This window comes from Coturnix japonica, chromosome 1, assembly GCF_054131305.1.
Source record: "Coturnix japonica strain WE chromosome 1, WE-NBRP24, whole genome shotgun sequence".
In the NCBI taxonomy this organism is placed as follows: Eukaryota; Metazoa; Chordata; class Aves; order Galliformes; family Phasianidae; genus Coturnix; species Coturnix japonica.
In genome coordinates this window covers 50,011,684-50,027,473 of record NC_140663.1, presented here as the reverse complement: position 1 = coordinate 50,027,473, position 15,790 = coordinate 50,011,684, and the positions used below count along the sequence as shown (strand labels likewise).

The 15,790-nt window shown below is 42.3% G+C and overlaps 2 protein-coding genes across 5 annotated transcripts in view; one reads left to right on the top strand and one right to left on the bottom strand.

Annotated features, from left to right (window-relative positions):
- SYN3 (synapsin III) overlaps nucleotides 1–2,909 on the top strand; it is a 191,540-nt gene extending 188,631 nt beyond the window's left edge. The window contains exons 14-15 of one of the 2 annotated variants that reach the window (XR_014943349.1): nucleotides 78–2,033; nucleotides 2,196–2,909. Coding sequence is in view for 1 of the 2 variants with exons in the window: in XM_015863657.3 (XP_015719143.2) it covers nucleotides 78–210 (133 nt within the window). In the remaining variant the exon portion in view is untranslated. Of the gene's footprint in view, nucleotides 1–77; nucleotides 2,143–2,195 lie in introns of those variants that run through there. The other variant, XM_015863657.3, reaches the window with a different exon arrangement.
- A 1,283-nt stretch (nucleotides 2,910–4,192) lies between these two features.
- Nucleotides 4,193–15,739, bottom strand: FBXO7 (F-box protein 7). Of its 3 annotated transcripts, XM_015863647.3 has the most exons (9): nucleotides 15,464–15,739; nucleotides 13,937–14,234; nucleotides 12,386–12,613; nucleotides 10,994–11,135; nucleotides 10,036–10,119; nucleotides 8,823–8,915; nucleotides 6,584–6,760; nucleotides 5,904–5,941; nucleotides 4,193–5,693 (listed from the first exon to the last, which is right to left on the bottom strand). In XM_015863647.3, exons 1-9 carry the CDS (start codon nucleotides 15,583–15,585, stop codon nucleotides 5,295–5,297), a joined length of 1,581 nt encoding a protein of 526 aa, XP_015719133.2. In that variant the 5' UTR covers nucleotides 15,586–15,739; the 3' UTR covers nucleotides 4,193–5,294. The 3 variants fall into 3 exon arrangements, with proteins under 3 accessions (XP_015719133.2, XP_085395638.1, XP_085395646.1); XM_085539512.1 differs by lacking the exon at nucleotides 8,823–8,915; XM_085539520.1 differs by lacking the exons at nucleotides 4,193–5,693; nucleotides 5,904–5,941 and having other exon boundaries at nucleotides 6,746–6,813.
- Nucleotides 15,740–15,790: the final 51 nt, after the last annotated feature.

Below are 15,790 nucleotides of genomic sequence, written 5' to 3'. Positions count from 1 at the left end.
ACAAAGCATCCGTAACCAGCTCTAAAAAAGCACTTTCTCCTGCTGAGTCTGAGTTCCAACTCTGTTTTCCATTTCAGCAAATCGCAGTCCCTGACAAACACCTTCAGCATATCTGAATCACCTCAGAGGGGAAATGCCAACGAAGATGAAGCAAAAGCTGAGACCATCCGCAACCTGAGGAAATCATTTGCTAGCCTGTTTTCCGATTAACAGCCCTGCAGCTGGATCTGTGCTTTGGCCAGCCCTCACTCTTCATATAGCCAATTTCATCTTGGGATATACTCAGTGGTCCCCAGCAATTTACAGCTAATACCTGGGTAAAAGGAACTGAGAAAACTATAGTTGTTTTAATACGAAGAAGGTATTCTAATAACGGCCTGAAAGGTGACTGTATAAAAGTGGCATCGTTTCATTGTTTTTTGTGCATAATCAGAATTACGCCTGTTCAAGTGACTGAGCTGTAAATCAGATTTTACTCCAGCTAACCCCTGTGGAGACTACAGTCATGACATTGAAAACTAGATTTTGTTTTGATTTGTATATAGTCCATCCAATCGCTGACTTCCAATTACAGAATCCTTGTTGAGCCTGAGCTAAAAAAGAATGTAAGATTATCTCAGAAACAGATGTGCAAGAAACAGCAGCAAGTATTCATAGACTGATAAAGCCTGAGTATGGAAATACAGTGAACCATGGAATTTCATGATACCAACTTTGCTTAAAGTCATTTTTCAGAGTGAACTACATTCAAATAAGAGACAGTGCCACGCATTGGTAACTGCCAAAGATCACGTGAGCAGATGGACTGCTGGTTTGTTCCAGATCACTCTGCTCACAGCAGTTAAAATGTCCTTTTCATGTCTTGCATTTATGTCCCCAGCATGTGATTCCCAAGTTTAGAAAGAAAAATGTCACATTCAAATCCTGTAGCGTCAGCTCAAAAGTAACCTGAGAAATGGCCTTTCCAAACACACACACACAGAAAACAACTTCTTTCCTTGCCCCTGGGAAACACTGTAGAGTTCAAATCCATAATCCATACAAATCCAAGCACTTTGGTGGCTTGATTACATCTGCCTATGTCTGTCCCCTGGGAACTTATTTAATTACTAGCAGAGCTGATGAAGTGCACATAGTTGGGTGCTGAGTGTTCCATAATACAGATTGGACGGAGAGATGGAGTGAAATCCTGTCTCACTCCTTGAACTCCCATTGACTGGGGTGAGTGCAAAACTAACCAAGGTGACAGACCTGTGATGGAACAGGAAAACTGTCATCTAGAAATAAGATGAACTGGGGTCCATCCAGAGACACCAAGCAATGGGAAGGCATGTACTTGACCACCCCAAGCAGGTAATGACCTTCTGGAGAAGACAGACATGGATCTTTGCTGGCTGTGCTTTTCTTAAGCATGTAATATAGAATGAAGCTGTAGACAAACACACATGCTGCAACTAGGACATGGCAACAACAGGAATGACACAAACCATGTTTGTACGTGAAAAAAAACAGTGTGTAAATCAATCTCACTATGGCTACTTCTACCAGCTGAGAGCCCACCCAATACACCTGATGAAAGCACCAGCCTCCATCCCATCACCTGACATATGCGAAGCAGGCTCCAGGAGGAAGCCTCTTGCATTTTTGTGTCCAGTATTTGCACCACAAATCCATATGCACAGCTGCAAGGCCAGGCTTCTACCTTTATGTTTCCCTTTGCAACTTCGTATCAGTTACACTTAGGAATACCAGTGGTGGAAAGGAGATCAGTAAGTCAGTTACAAACATTTGAGCCAGCGGCGCAGATCTTAGCAGTCACTTAAAAAGAGGTCCCCATGTCAGAAAAACCAACAGCAGTATCTGCCATCTTGGATCTCATGATTCACAGGTGGGAATGAAGCCAGATGAGCAATTCCTTCATGCACAGCACCTGTAATGAGCATCTAGATCCAATGCAGTCATCCGGACCTAACATGACCAACCCGAACATACCTCTACAAATATAATTGCTTTTGTGACCTGTACACTTTCAGGCAAGTAACTGCATGGCTTTTCCAGCTTGGAAGGCTCTCGAGAGACTCATCTGGACCAATGATTTATATCTCAAGTTCAGAATTAAAGAACCACTCAATTCCCTCCTGATTTATCCTTTTTCTTTTCTTTTTTTTTCTTTTTTTTTTTTTTTTTTTCTCCAGCTCTGTTTTGTCCTTCCAGGTTTGCTAAGCAGCTTACAATGTAGCATCATAAACACATGTCATTGCCTGAGAAAGAAAACAGACCCTGCTGTTTCTCAGTCTCCAGGAGCAATAAAAGAGTGACAAATGACTCCGAGCACTGTTCCACTGGCAAGAACAATAGCAGATTAACCAGCTCCACTGTATGGAGAAGAGGTAATACAGCTCTGGTGGAAGAGCATTCCCTTCCATAACACTTCCCTCAGCACGGCTCATGCCTTGCCCTACTAAGTGGTCACCAGAAACGCAAACATAGCAGTTTACTGACAGAATCCTCAATTGTTCTACCCTCCACATCTTTGTGTATCTCTTACCAACACACCCTACACACACACACACTAAATAAATAAATAAATAAATAGACAGGGAACTACTGACTGGTAAGATATGGCTCCTTCAGTTGACTTCAGTTAATTACTGGTATCACAGCAGTTGGATCATTTGCTGATGCTGCCCTTGAAACACAGCAGGACCGTCCTCCAGCTGACTACTGCAACAGGACAGCACTGCTGACCTGACAGCCAGCAGCGACTCATCTGCCTGAATGAATTTACATATTGCTGTTTAGACCCAGACTGAAAAAACATCTTGTCTTTCTTGTAATATCTAGGTGTGGTATTTCAAGAGGAATGTAACTCGTGTTCTCATGCAATTAAACATCTTGTATAAAGCTAAGGCTCAGAATAGCACTCCTGCTCCAATGACTGCAGCTGTACTTCCTTTTCTTTCACTTATCACAGATGGGTATGTAAGACCTTACACCCTGCATATAACTAGGTTATTCAATACGGTCTTCTTAAGTTCCATGAGTAAGGTAAAGCAAATTAAAAAGGGGTAAGTGCAATAACAGTTCCCAATTTCCAAGCAGCTGTTAGCAGCAGTGCATGTGAATGAACAGTACAGGTAAGGAATGATGGCCACCCTCAAGCATTTCATCTTCGTGTCTCTTCTGTAGTTTGCAAGCAGCAATGACACGTACGCCTGCCTCAGAAGCTGGTAAATAACCAAGTGGCTGGTTTTCAAGTATTTCCTTTGTTCTGCCATGTCATTTTATACTGCTGGTCCTGACATATTCACACTGTATTTCATACACTGTCCTATGAATTAAGGAAATTCCTCTGTAGGAAATCAACGGTTTGGGATAAGGCAGATTCCTTTATCTCTGGCTCACAATGCCTTCCCCTACAGTGCAAAAGAAAGGGAAGGAACACCTTCAGGTCACTCATTGGTGTATCTGTAATGATGCCCAATTTGTTCTTAAACGTCCCAGTGACAAAATCCATGATAAACAGAATCCATTAAAGTTGTGTGACTTTGCCTGAGTATTATGGATGCATTTCTGAAGGACACATCACAAGGGCAAAATGGTGCAAGACACACACAGTGCAGACTTCCATTTTCCCTTGAAGAATCACTGTTAGCTCCACAACGCCTGACTATACACTTAAATGAAAATTCCATTGGAACAAGGCAATTCAACCACACTAGGAAAAAGTTAAGGCTCATTCTGATATTGAACCACTGCCCTCAGGCTCTATTGATACTTATGTGTGATCAATAATGGCAGGATTTGCACTGGTTTGCTGCTGCTCTGAAGTGGAAAAAGAGAGAGAAACAAGAAATACAACTTTTGAGAGCAAAAATCAAACAAACAAAAAAGTATTATTTTACTCCCCCAGAGTTAATAGAACTTCCTGACCCAACCAAAGTCAGCTGATGTGTAAAACAAAAAGATGAATCACTGAAACATCACCTGAAAAAGCACAGAAGTATTACTGATGAAACAGCTTGTATTTAGTAGGAAACGCAATTCACTGCCATTGTTAGAATTCCAAAAGGATTGTAGAAAGCAATATCAGCTGTCACAACAGTCATCGGTACCATTTACGTTTTCAGAAACACCGAGATCAAACCATCTTAAAAAGAAGGAAAATAAGAAATGAAAAGTTCTAGCAAAGTTTAGTTATTCCAGTCTTTCTTTAATTGAGCTTCAGTATGACACTGCAGATCTCATCAGGAAACTGTAACAGCGATGTTGTTAGTTGTTCATTAGTTAACGAGACAACACTTGAAAAGCTCTAACATGCCACAGCATGTTTTCTTCCGTCGAGATAACTTTTGATACTGCTCTAGTGCAATTGAACAGAACTTACTGAAGTATGAACTGGTTCTGTTTCTCCTGCTGTGATCCCACATCCACTGCAATCGGGTCAACCTGTTTAATTCCTTAAATAGTTAGGCAGGCAGAAAAACTTATTTTTGCATCCATTTTAGTTCACACACAGTAAACGCGGCCATGTACTATAGCTACTTATTTGTAAAGTCAACCTGTTCAAACAAGGAAAAAGTCAAAATGTTTTGCTGCTGGTTCTTTGTAAAATTGCTCTGCTTCTGTTCAGGCTTTGAGTTGCCCTGCAGCATGGGTTCACTCAGCTGTTTGCAAAATGAACTGATTTGCTTTCTAATTTCTTCCACTTAAAACAAAAAGTCCCTTCCTTGTATTCTTTGTGTATTAAGTAACGACATAAAAATGCTTTTTACCTAACAGAAAAAGGAAAACGTCTCTGAAAAATAATCTATGAAAACACATCTACCATAGCAGTGGTAGGATCCCATTCTACGTGGGATGTGGCAGAGTTTTTGTTAAGAAAAATCATTAGCCAGGTAGATTTGAAGCGAAATATTTTTTTTTTCCTGGCAAATTAAAAAAACTCTTCAAATAAGACAGAAAAAGATACTCTTTATCTGATGAAGCAAATACTTAGCCAGTATCCTTCTAGTCTCTAAGTAGCACTCCACAGGTGATTGAAGAAGAGAGGTGGGAGGGAAACAACATGTACTGTTCTAAGTCACAGCCCATCTTGAAAAAGACCTTAGTGCCAGGTACTGCACTATTACCAGAACACAAACAAACCCTAACTCTGGGGTCAAAACATTACCATGCAAACAAGTTCTTGCAACAATCTGAAGAGAAGGCAGATGTTAGTGCCTGGCTTTACAAGGTCCTGCAGTTAGAAAGCAAGCTCAGGAACTAGAAAATCCAGAGGGAGAAAGCAGCAATCAAATGAACGCACGGCGAACGTCCGTGGGGCGGCCCCGGCTGGGTCTAGGTGGAAACCTGTCATTGGGACCAGCTCGTCCTGGAAGTGTAGGGTTTGCTCCAGGCAAGGAACCAATGGGGTCAAAATGTGGTCTGAATGGAGGAAACTGGCATGGTGCTTCTCCCGGGCCAGGAATGAGTGAATTAATTGGGTCTCCAATATACAGAAGCGTTGGTCTCTCAACATATTCTCCAATGACCATGGGGGGATAGATTGGGTTTGATGGGAACGGGTTGGGAGGAAAGGGACTAGGATAAAATGGGTTGGGATGAAAGGGAATTGGATGAGGGGTAGGGGGCAGAAACATGTGCCTCCATCTCAAGGCCTCCTTCTTCTGTTTCAACTTTTTCTTGTATAACTGCAGACAGAAACAAAAGTATTTTAAGGTTCACCAAGTCTCTTGTTGATGTTCATCTTCCCCTACTCCAACCAAACTCAACTCGTGTTTACAGAACACTTTTAAATTAAAATTTAACTCAAAACTACAGCTTCCCAAAGTCTCTGTGTTTGCCCTGAATTTCTCCCATGTAGACTAATCTCAGTGAGATTATATAGAGAAGCCACCTACTTCTTTCCAGTCAGTGTCACGAGGCCTTGCAATGGGATCTACAAGAGAAGCACAGAATCAAAATGAGCAACCTCTTTTAAGTAGCATTTATGCCAAGGATTTGTGGGAACATGCAGGAGATGAAAAAAAAACATCTCTGGTCAATACATAGAGATAATGTGTTTAAAAAAAATATAAAGCTGTAGGACCATTCAGTATATAATCTACTCATATTCTCTATAAAATACCATCTCCAAAACTCCTAGGAAATCCCAGGAATATTATTCCTATCTTTGATTTATAATAGCACTTCCCTTTACCACCTTTTTCTTCAGTCTCTTGTGAGGAATTCTAGCAGGAATATCCCTTCTCTTCACTCTCAGATAGCTGCAATAACAAGTGTATCTAAGTAGCAAGAGAAACAGATGAAAACAACCAAAGTTCTACCACATGATGGGCAGAACAATATGGTCCATGAGAAATGGCTCAGATAACTATTACTATTTTTCATGACAGAAAACAGAATACCCACCTGAATTACATCTAGTCCACTGTACTGGTCACTATCACTAATGACTCTATTTGACGCCAGTATTTAAAAATCAAGACTGCTTACCTGAGGAACCTCTTATCAAAATGTAAGACCTAATTACCCCTGTTCACATGAGAATGAAATTGAAGAAAACGTGTATCACCGTTACCTCTGAAATCTCGCAGATACATAAACCTCCACAGAAGCTGATCGTTTGAAGCTGCATAAAGATCACGGCAAACAGCAGACAGAGAGATGAGGGAACGGACATCCAGAAGTCTAAAAATCCGAAGCTTCAGCTCAAGAGGAAGGACCACTAACCCAAAGACATCTGGCAAGTTCAGAGCTACGAAGTGGAGGACACAGAAGAATTAACTAAATGGTGCAAAGCTGATGACCCTGAAGAAAAGAAAGACATCATAACCTTTCCCTTAGATCATTCCCCTTTGATGCCTCAGTTAAACAACGGGTCTCCAAAAGCACCAGGACACGGTTTCTTAGAATACTGATCTCTTCCACCTTGCAGTATGTTTATGAGTTCATGAAATAGGCCAAATGGTACTTTACATTGAACACCAGTGACTGCTGTTAACCTAAGAAACATGCCGCATGCTTATGTGTGCAGGCTACAGAACAAAGGCCAAAGGAAAAAGGTCTGCCTGATTACAAGAGTCCATAAAAAAAACATATCAAATGGACAGCATATGTTTCACATAAAACCTGCCCGCACTGAAGTCTACAGATTCCACTGTGTCTTCAGAATACTAAGCTGAACTCTTTTACAGCAGTATCTATACACAGAAAGCCTGATTTCCTACTGCTGATAGGTCTTAGAAAAGTCTAGTAAAGAGACACAATCAATATCTGGTTGCAATTTTACACGTTCCATGTGAAAATTCACAGGTAACGTATTTGTGTCAACTGAAAACAGGAGAATGGCAAACATGAAAAAATTTGATGAATCTCAGACTCCTTTATCAAAACAGAAAACTGCAAATATGTCATTGTTCACAGGACAGTTTAGCACCAAAATGCTTATAATCATTTGCCATAACTTCAATTAGCACTGCACCGTGCCCCCTGTGTCTTGGTTTCAGCTTAGTGTCAAGCACACCCTGATGTTTGGCTGTTACTGAGAGATGAGTGCATGCCCACGGCTGGGCCGGGCCGCAAACATAACAGGAAGAGCCTGCCATGATGATGTAGAGTAGGGGGTGGCTGCAGTATGAGCTATGCCAGGCTGCATGCAGCATGTGGGTTGGACATGCCTGCAGTTCTACTGTTGAACTTTCTGTTGAACCGGTTCTACTGGCTGAGCTTTCCCACCAATATGCTGTTACATGCTGTTGCTTTCCAACAGATGGCAGCAGAGGGGCAGTCTGACAAAATGGTGTCTGACACAGAAGTGTGGATGAAGCAAAAGTCTGGTACTGAGTTCTTCCATGCAGAAAAAAAATTGCACCCACTGACATTTATCAACATTTGCTGAATGTTTGTGGAGACAAAATATTAGGTGTGAGTACAGTGAGGCAACAGCTGTGATGTGAAAGAAGAGCCATGTTCTGCATGGCCACACACAGCTGTCACATAATGAAACGAAGAGTGTCTTTATCAGCTCATCCATGTGAATCAGTGGATTACATCCAGGGACCAATATACAGAGCTGAGTGTCACCTTCAAGAAGTTAGAAAAGATGGTGGCAACACTGGAATATTGAGACTTTTGTGTCAGGTGGGCCCCACCAAGGCTCACATAGGAACACAAAAAACAATTTATACAAGTCTGTGAGGACCCATTGCAACAATACCATGCTGACAGTGACAGCCTCCTGTTCCATTCTCAATCAGGAGATGTGGTGTCAGCACTACGAGACAGAGTCAAAACAGCAGTACACAGAGCAGTGATACATGAATTTCACATTAAAAAAAAGGTCAAGGTGCCCTCAGTGGGCAAAGTGAGGAAAGAGATGATCCTCCTGGATTTCCTGGGACATGGACAAACCATCAATGCTGACTGCTACATCACGATGCTAACTAAGCTGAAGGCTCCAACTTGCAGAGTCAGGACAGCAAAGACAACCACTCTTTTGCATCATAGTTATGTCAGGCCCCATACCAGTTTAAAGACAGTGGAGTACATTGCCTATCTTGGCTACACTGTCCTACCACACCCATCGTACAGTTTGGATTTGGTGCCCTCTGACTTTTGATGGGAAATTATCATTATATTGACTTCTTTTAAAATACAAAGATTAATCTAATTTCTTTAGAGTGTCCATTTTTTTCTTACTCTCCACATACCCACCACTGAGCAGCTGTCTGAACTGTTTCTAACACTTCTCCCTCAAGACTCCGCATACACTCCCTCCCTTTCTTCCATCTGCAAAAATTAAGTATCATCTCTCTCACCTTGTCGGGCAGCAGCCAGAAGAGAATAAACCAGCTGGTCTTTAAAGAGACGAGATAATTTCTGAAGGTCTTTGTAAACACCCGCAACCTTTTCTATCAAATCAGAGAGATAAAAAGCTTAATTTCAAGAGGTTATAATGCAATGATTATGCAAGAGCAGAAAAACCATGGCTTTCTTATAAACAAAACCGTGATCTGTTTGTCATCTTGGTGGGCCCAGGTCTGCAGCTAGTGTGTGTATGTGGATAGTGTGTATGGAATAGCAATTTTTTGAGAAACTCCAGCCTACTTCCATGGTAAGGCTAGGCTACCCAATGGCTTTAAAAAGCACCATTATGAGAAATACATGAGTTCTCCAAAAACCAACTGGCTCTCAAGCTGTCAGACCTTCTTTGATCAGATTTCAAAGCTCAGATGGCACACACCTATGCTGTAAATGTCTGTTACATTCATTTTTCAGATAAGAGTGCTTTTCCATTCTGTTATCCTAGGAAAGAGGAGCCAGAAGACTCTACCATTATCTTGGACACGTCAGTGTTCAGTTATTCCTCTAGAGCCTTTTGACTAGCTTCTTACATCAGTGACTGGAGATCTGAGAGACACAGTGTAGGACACCAAGTCACCCTCAACTGGCAACAAAGAGGTTCATTAATGCCTTGTAAAACAAAAGGCTAGTCAGTCCTCTGCTGACAAAGGATCCACATCCATCTGTCCTTCTCCTCCCCCACCTTAGTACTTCTCTGATTTTGTCATTCTGGAGAGAGTTATGTGGTTGGCACCTATTTTATAACACAGATAACAGTTACGTTGTCACAGTAAGAGTGTAGGTATCACCAGCCTCTAAAGTCCTGAGCCAGCAGGGAGAAAAAAAGAGGGTCTAATCCAGCATTGCTGCCTCAGAAATTTACACTGACATTTAGGACCTCAGAAATAACAGGCATTTGGGACAAAGCATGAGTCAGTCTTTGCAAAATCCTTTCTTTATTCAGTTAATCAAAGAAATTTGAATTACTTTAGCAGCAAAATACAAGTGAATGGCTATACTCTGAATTCCTTTTACCATAAAGCAATAACCCATCTAAACAGTGGTTGTATTTTTATTCTTTCTCGCTATTTTTTTCCTATTTAGTTCTCCACTTACTATTCCTACCCGCTATTGCATCACTTGCCTACTTCCTAGCTGACTGTTATCAGTATTATAGCTCACGCATACCTGGTTCCTGAAAGCAAACAAAGGATGCTGGCAGCAGCTGTATTCTCTTCACACCTTTAATCTCTTTGTTGATTTTTAATGTTGCTGCAAACATAAGAAGAAGAAAAAAAAAAATGATATTCCAAAATTGAAAACATACTGAGAGACAGGCAAGACCACTTCATCACTGCCTTACTCTCAGAAGTACTTTACTATTCTCCCTTACCAGCTCCTGTCAAGGAAAATACCAATGACAGCCAGCAGTTAGATACACAGAAATTTCAGAAAAAATAAAAACTGAACTCCTAATAGCAAAGGATAACCAAACATATGTCTACAAATATTAATCAAAGAAACCTTGAAATTAGAATGGAATTCCAATTTAATATCTGTTCCATAATAAGGAATTGCTCAAATGCTAAATCGAACATGAAAGAGCAACTAAAAAGCAACAAACCAATCAAAAGCTACCAAGAGATATGGAAGTTGCCTCAAAATAAACAGACTTCTCTTAATTTTCTGAGTTAAACAGCTTTTTGAGACCACAGTGAGAATGCTCATGTGTTTCAGTCAGGACAAAAAAGAACACACACTAGAACAAAGAAATATGTAGTCTAGAAATGGCTTAAGTCTTGCAAAGAGTGTGAGACTAAATAAAATGGATTAAATCTCTCTCTTTTTAGTATTTACTCAGGTATAACACAGTTCCCATGAAACGAGATAAAACCCATACTTTTACAACACTGTAATGAAAATGCTAACTGACTTCCCCAAACATTATTCCATTCTCATTAGAGAGAAGGAAAAAGCTGATACTGAGGCAAGAAATGCCAAGAATTTCCAGCATCAGGAAGTGGCATCTGCCTCATCAACCTGGATAATGACATTGTGATTTCAAAGAAGCTTATGTAAGTCTTCTCTTGCTAAGCAATCGTGATATTTAGCAACCTATATCCAGGATAAAACTTTACTAATTTACCATTAATAGCAACAAGATCTCCCAAAGGCACACAAGTCAAACCAGCAGAACCCTCTTCGCAAAGGGGATGCGTGTACTGTAGCTTGTAAACACCATTCCCTCTCCATTTCTCTGGCATAGACACTGCCTTGGCTTCTGTCCCCTGAAAATACACAGAAAATACCGTCATATCTTCAAATGGAAAAAGAGGACTAGAAACTTGAAAATGCCAGAACTGTGTTTGAATTCAAATCTTTAGTTTAGTCCCAATCTGCATTATGATACAGACTATAACTGCATGAGCACATACTTTTTTCCTCAATACTAACAGCAAATCTAAGGGAAGTTTAGCAATTTCTGTCTTGCGCCAGTTTCTGGGGAGGTTATTCAGCGTGTAGACTTATAGTCACTGTGTAAGTCTATACTTCACTCTGCCATTCACTCCAGCATTCTGAAAACTCCTGAATATATGATAATTTTCTGCATTTAAATTGTCTTATTGCACCTTTTCTGTGATCTCTGACAGGACTTGAAGATCATAGCTTCAAAATCTCAGTGGATTAACTGTTTTCCTTTCAATTTCAGTATGAGAATTATCAGATGTTAACTCACAGAGAGATGCAACATAACCACAAGGACAAGCAGGGTCTCTCTTTCTTTCCTCTTAAACTTGCACAAAAATCACGTTCCTTCTTCTCAAGTCCACAAACTGACATTAACAAATTCTGCTCCCTATGGGAATGTGTTCATTGGATAGTACTTCAGCCTATGGGAGTGCTGTTTAATAATGTTAACTGGTGTTGGCCAAACAGAATTAAACTGATTTCATATGGTTTTAGCACCACAAGGAAAACAGGACACTAGTCACATAATAGTAAACACCTAATGCAAGTTACATGAAAACGGAAAAGATGAACTCACTGGACAGAGACAAAACTGTAGGTGCTCTAGACATTAGTGATTCTAAAGCCTAACTGAACCCTGCTGAAGATGATGTAAGTTAATACTTAGGCAGGCCTAGACCTTATTAGCCACCATTTGAACTGTATCCTATTGAGATGACACTTACGTTGAGGAAAGCACTACAACAAAGTGCCACAATCCAAGCACATCTACACAAGCTTAACAGTAAAAAGCAGAAATGTCAGGTTATCAGGTGAGTTCCAGGTGAGGACTGAGAGGAACATGGAGGCAAGCCTCTCCTTTTACCCCGAAAATCTGCTCTAGAGTTTAGCCTTAAGATATACTCGCCAGTCAAGTTAGAGATGCTGACACTTCAGCAGACTGGGCTGCTTACAGTATACACACAGCCTGATCCAGACCTCTAGAAGCATCTTGCATTACAGGTTCTTGTAATATTCTACAGCCCACTTGCACTGATCGAGACATTTCCTTTTTTGGTTGTGTACTTACCTGAGGTACATAGCCTGTCTCCATCATGAGAAGATGTAGTAGGACAATCAAGGCATCAGTGGCACTGGTACACTCAGCAGAAAGGTAGAGCACCTCTAAGGAATGCGGAATCTCTCCATCAGCAGCCTCACTGCACAGCATGGGTTCGGAAGGATAGGAACCTGTACCTTCTTCTAAATCAACATCTCCTGGGACTAATCCAGAAGGAAATTCTAGGCTGGATCCTGCCTTCAAGAGATAACAAGAGATACATGCAGAAAATTATACCATCACAATTGCTTGTCTGTCTGGCAGTCTTCATGGGCACCAAGTCAACACTACAGATGTTCCATGTAACTTCTACAGACTCAATTCATCTCTGTTTTCTAGCATCCCAGTTGGAGACTAGGATTATATACACAGCCTCTGTATTTTTTCAATATTTGTAATGCAAGTCTTTCATTTAAAAAGTCTGTCATTTTCTTGCAAATTGATAATAAATTATTGAACATTTGTCAGAATTCTTGCAACACTTAAAGGAACAATTATTGTGGTACTTCAACGTGCATAGCAAGAAACCAACATGATTAACTCAGACTCCTTAGAAATGCAATAGGCTTAAATAGCTAAAATAATCATTAACAGAAAGCACTTGCTGACATTTCAAGAAGACTGTGGCTTTATTGTCATTTCCTTTCTTGCATGGGCTTGCATGCCCACAGCACCAATGTACTAATGCTGCTTTGCTCCTGGCAAGAATCAATGGGACAACGGTCCAACTACATTCTCCTTCACTACTCAGAATTCTTTGGATCCTAAATCTTAATTCCTGTACTTTGAAACAATACCTTATACATATGTTTGGCAATATTTCTCATAAGAAGGTCATAGCGAGTGATATTTTGTATTTGACAACTAATCCAAAATCAAAGAACAAACAAACATCTTCTCAAGCTCCTGTCTTGGAAGGGACAAAATCAAATAATGAGACAGGCACCAAGCAGCACGGCACCTAGGGGTCTCTTCTAGAAAAACCACTTTCACCACACAACTAGCAGCTGGCAGATGCAGTTGTCTGCTTAACTGTTCTATCTACAGTCACAAACAAATCACTGCATAATATGCAAAAGACATGCATATTAACTGGAAACAGGTTTGTGGCTTCATAACAAATGTACACTTCTGAAGCACAATGCTACCTTAGCACTGTTAAACTTCATGCACAAGATAGACAGATCTCTCATTCCAAGCAGGCCATCTGAATCCTAGAAAACTGCTATAACCACGAGAATGGAATCACACATGCTCAACTTGAGAGTGATATTTCAGTATTTGCTGCATTTGTGTGGTACCTCAAGTAATTTTTTTCAAGGTAGCACTGAGGCACTAGAACTTGGAACCAGGACATAACAAGTAATGATGGAGACAGCTTTCCATCCAAATAACTGGTTACATTATCAGACAGTCAGAACTAGTCAAATATTCTGAAGCAATTCTTTGATATGCAGGGCATCACCTGATGTAAGATACCTCATTTTTTGTCTTTTGTCAAGCCAATTCTCACGTGCTTACCCTACTGTCACTTTTCTGAGCTTCCGCTTGAGATTTCTGGTTGTCAGACTCTTCATTCTGCCTTTCTTCTTTTGGACTGTCAGCCTGACTTTTGGGAGTTAAGGTGGATATCTCATGACCATTCTGAAGTGAGGGAGGATTAGAAGATGAGGGAGGAGGTAGGCTGGATTTGGCATCTGTTTCTTCTAGTAATAAACATAACAAATCACCAGGAACTATCCCATATGAAACTAAAGTCTTCTCATCTTCTGTAAGAGCATCCTTCCCATTCAACGTTATTGAAAACTCTGTATCAGAACTGTAAAATAACAGAATAAGGAAATATGGTTAGCTGCATTTGAGTAGCTGTACACAGAGGCATAGTTAGAAAAGCATACTATGTTCTACAAATGTTATTCCTTTGGGTTCTAATCTATCAGTAAGGTTCAACAAGGGCAAGCACAGAGTCCTACACCTGGGAAGGAATAACTGCATGCACTGGAACAGGTGAGGGGTGACCTACTGAAAAAGAGCTCTGCAGCAGAAGGAACTGGGTGCCCTGGTGGGCAACAGGTTGGCCATGAGCCAGCAGTGTGCCCTTGTGGCCCAAAGGCCAACAGCATCCTAGGTGCATTGCAAAGAGCGTGGCCAGCAAGTCAAAGGAGGTCATCCTCCCTCTCTCCTTTGCCCTGCTGGAGTACTGTGTTCTGGGCAGCCCAGTTCAAGAAAGCCAGGGAACTTCTAAGAGAGCCCAGCAGAGTGCCACTGAGAAGATGAAAGGCATGGAGCATCTCCCATATGAAGAAAGCCTTGGGACTGTTCCACCTGGAGAAGTCTTGAGGGGGAAATCTTTTCAATGCTGATAAGAGTCAAATGGATGGGGCCAAGCTCCTTTCAGTGGTGGCCTGCATCAGAACAAGGGGCAACAGACATGAACCGGAATATAGGAAATTCCACGTGAACATGAAGAAAAACTTCTTTACTGTGAGTGCGACAGAGCAGTGGAACAAGCTGCCCAGAAAGGTTGCAGAGTATCTCCTTCTCTGGAGATACTCAAAACCCACCCAATTGCTTTCCTGTATATGCTACTGTAGGGAACCTGCTTTAGCAGGGCATTGGATTAGATGATCTCCAGAAGTCCCCACCACACCGTACAGAATGTCAAGCCCTACAATTCTGTCATTCAGTAACACTCAGCAATACACTACAGCAAAAGTGAGGAAATAACTACAGTTTGAAGTTTCCCCCCCGATTCGCTCTCCAGGTACACTGGAGCAAAACTTTTTCTAAGTTTTTATTAAGTTTCACCTCACAACCGTTCGCACTGCGCTCCCGTGCGACGGAGGACGCCTCTCCCAACCCGTGGCCAGGCCCCGCACAGCTCCCACGGACCTCTCCCCACAGGGGGCGGCAGCGCCACGTCTCGGCCGGGGGTGGGTTAGGGAGGAGAAACGGGCCGGGCCGCTCCGACCCCACCCCGCGTGGTTCGGCCCCGCTCCCGGCCGCCCCCCCCGCCGCCGCCGCGGGATGGTTCGCTCCGCGCGCTACCTGTAGCCCCAGGCTGGAAGCAGGGCCCGGCGGAGCTGCGCGCGCAACTCCCCCAGCGTTGGCTCCGCCCCCTCCAGCTCCAGCGGCGCCGTTCGTTTCTGCAGCCGCACGCGAAGCTTCATGGCGGCGGGGCCGGCGGGGCCGCGCTTCCGCCCGCTTGACGTTCCGAGCGGGCCCCCGCCGGCTAACGATGGTGGCGGGCAGCGGGCGCAAGGGCTGCCGGGGCGTGGCGGTGTTTGGGTTGGCGCGGCGCCGCCTCTGCCCCCGGCCGGCTCCGCCTCCGGCCGGCCCCGCCCCCGCTGCCCGAGGAGCGGTTGCTCGGTGTGC